At 35.9% G+C, this 1,917-nt stretch overlaps 1 protein-coding gene across 1 annotated transcript in view; it reads left to right on the plus strand.

Moving 5' to 3' along the window:
- Positions 1-1,917, plus strand: part of LOC106459838 (chorion peroxidase-like) — a 27,869-nt gene that overhangs the window by 20,175 nt on the left and 5,777 nt on the right. The window contains exon 9 of the mRNA XM_022386382.1: positions 532-859. Within this exon, the coding sequence (XP_022242090.1) occupies positions 532-859 (328 nt within the window). The remainder of the gene's footprint in view (positions 1-531; positions 860-1,917) is intronic.

Genomic DNA, 1,917 nt, shown 5'->3' on the forward strand with positions numbered 1-1,917 from the left:
TACATATCATAGTAAACAGTGGACTTATACCGCATTGCCCTTGATGGGAATGTATAAAAAATAATTTTAATTAGCAGGATATTGATCTGTTAAGAATATACATCAGCAGTAGGAACATATTCTACAATGTGGCCATAACTGTGGACAATAAGTAAACAGAAGATTACCAAGAGCTTACGAAGTAGTCATAACAATATAAGATGAAGGAGCATTATTGTTATCATTCTGGGGAGAGAGATTGATGATAAGAATGTTGTCATTTTAGTATATTAATAACTCCAGGAGTAAAAATACAACTCACTAAATTTGACACAAAATACTTAATAGCAGTAGAGTTTTTTTTTTGTATTTAAGAGTGTCATGTTGTCCTTTGTGATTTGTTCGTTTTTCTGAAGACGTGAAACTGAGTCTATGAATTTTTGGTAAGTATTCTCAGTTTTTCACTTATTCTCAAAACTTAACAAAGAGGGAAATAATGGCTATCATTTAACTGCTATTTTGTTTGTTACTTTCTACTATTCTTCATATCAGCTAGAGCTTTAAGAAACGAATTCTTTAACCCGGGATCGATGCTCCAAGATGGATCCATGGACAAGTTACTGCTGGGCCTGTTAAACCAGAAGGCCCAACAAGTGGATGAGTACATCACAGGAGAGCTCTGTAATCACCTCTTTCAGCGCCACCACCACATGTTCGGCATGGATTTATTTGCTGTTAACATTCAGCGAGGTAGAGATCACGGTATTCCATCCTACACCGCCTGGCGGCGCTACTGTAGTCTCAAGTCCGTACACTCTTTTAGTGATCTTCGAGGTTTGATGGAAGATTATGTCATCAGAAGACTTGAGGAAATGTACGAGTAAGTCAGGCATAGGTTAATACACTTATACTGTATATTATACGAGTAAGCCTGGAATAGGTTAATACACTTATACTGTATATTATACGAGTAAGTCAAGCATAGGTTAATACACTTATACTATATATTATTTAAATATAATAATGCTTTTCTCGGTCAAAAGATGAAAGTAGTGCCTTACATAGATGGCGTTGTTTAGATTCACGATGACACAGAAGACTATAGGTGACATAAGAAATAGCTCGAATATTATTAATGACGGTCTCACGTGCCCTGGTGGTTAGGACGCTTGACTCGCAATTTACTAGTCGCCGGATCAAAACTCGTCGCCGAATATATTCGCCATTTTAGCCGTGGGGGCATTATAATATGACGGTTAATCCCTATATTCGTTGGTAAAGAGTTGACGATATATAGTATTGACTAGCTGTCTACTTTCTAGTCTGTCATTTCAAAATTAGGGACGGCTATCACAGAATATCCCTCGAGAAGTTGTGCGTGGCAACCCAACAAACAAACAATTTCTTAAGATTTGGATTAAAACCGAATAGTTGTCTAATCAAACCAGTAGATGTCACTAGTATTTATTTTGATGCAGGTAATAATTTAATGTCACTTACGTAAATACAAGGCCATTAAAAAAAAATCAGGAAACGGATGGATTTGGAAAAGATATACATACATACATATTACATGTACTACGAGTAACTGTGAAGATACATTAAGGTTATCCCGGACAAATTTTCATATTATGGTGCTACGAAAGTGATCTGATAAAGATCACTCAGTGAGAAGAGAAAACATTGTAGTTTTGTTACATACATGATGTTAAAAAAACACGTAGGTTCAAGAAGTCTTGATAGAAATTAATAAAAACCCCATAACCCGAGCGCTTTCGAAAGATGGACCTTTCTTCTTCAGGGGCAAAGTGGGAAGTTTTGCTATTCGTCCTGACGTGAAACCTTGAAGTTAATACATACACAGCGTGGTCACAAGTAAATAGACACCACCTTTTCAGAGAAAAAAAAATCATCATATTCACATGAATTGATATATTT

This window comes from Limulus polyphemus, unplaced genomic scaffold (assembly GCF_000517525.1).
Source record: "Limulus polyphemus unplaced genomic scaffold, Limulus_polyphemus-2.1.2 Scaffold667, whole genome shotgun sequence".
NCBI classification, from domain to species: domain Eukaryota; kingdom Metazoa; phylum Arthropoda; class Merostomata; order Xiphosura; family Limulidae; genus Limulus; species Limulus polyphemus.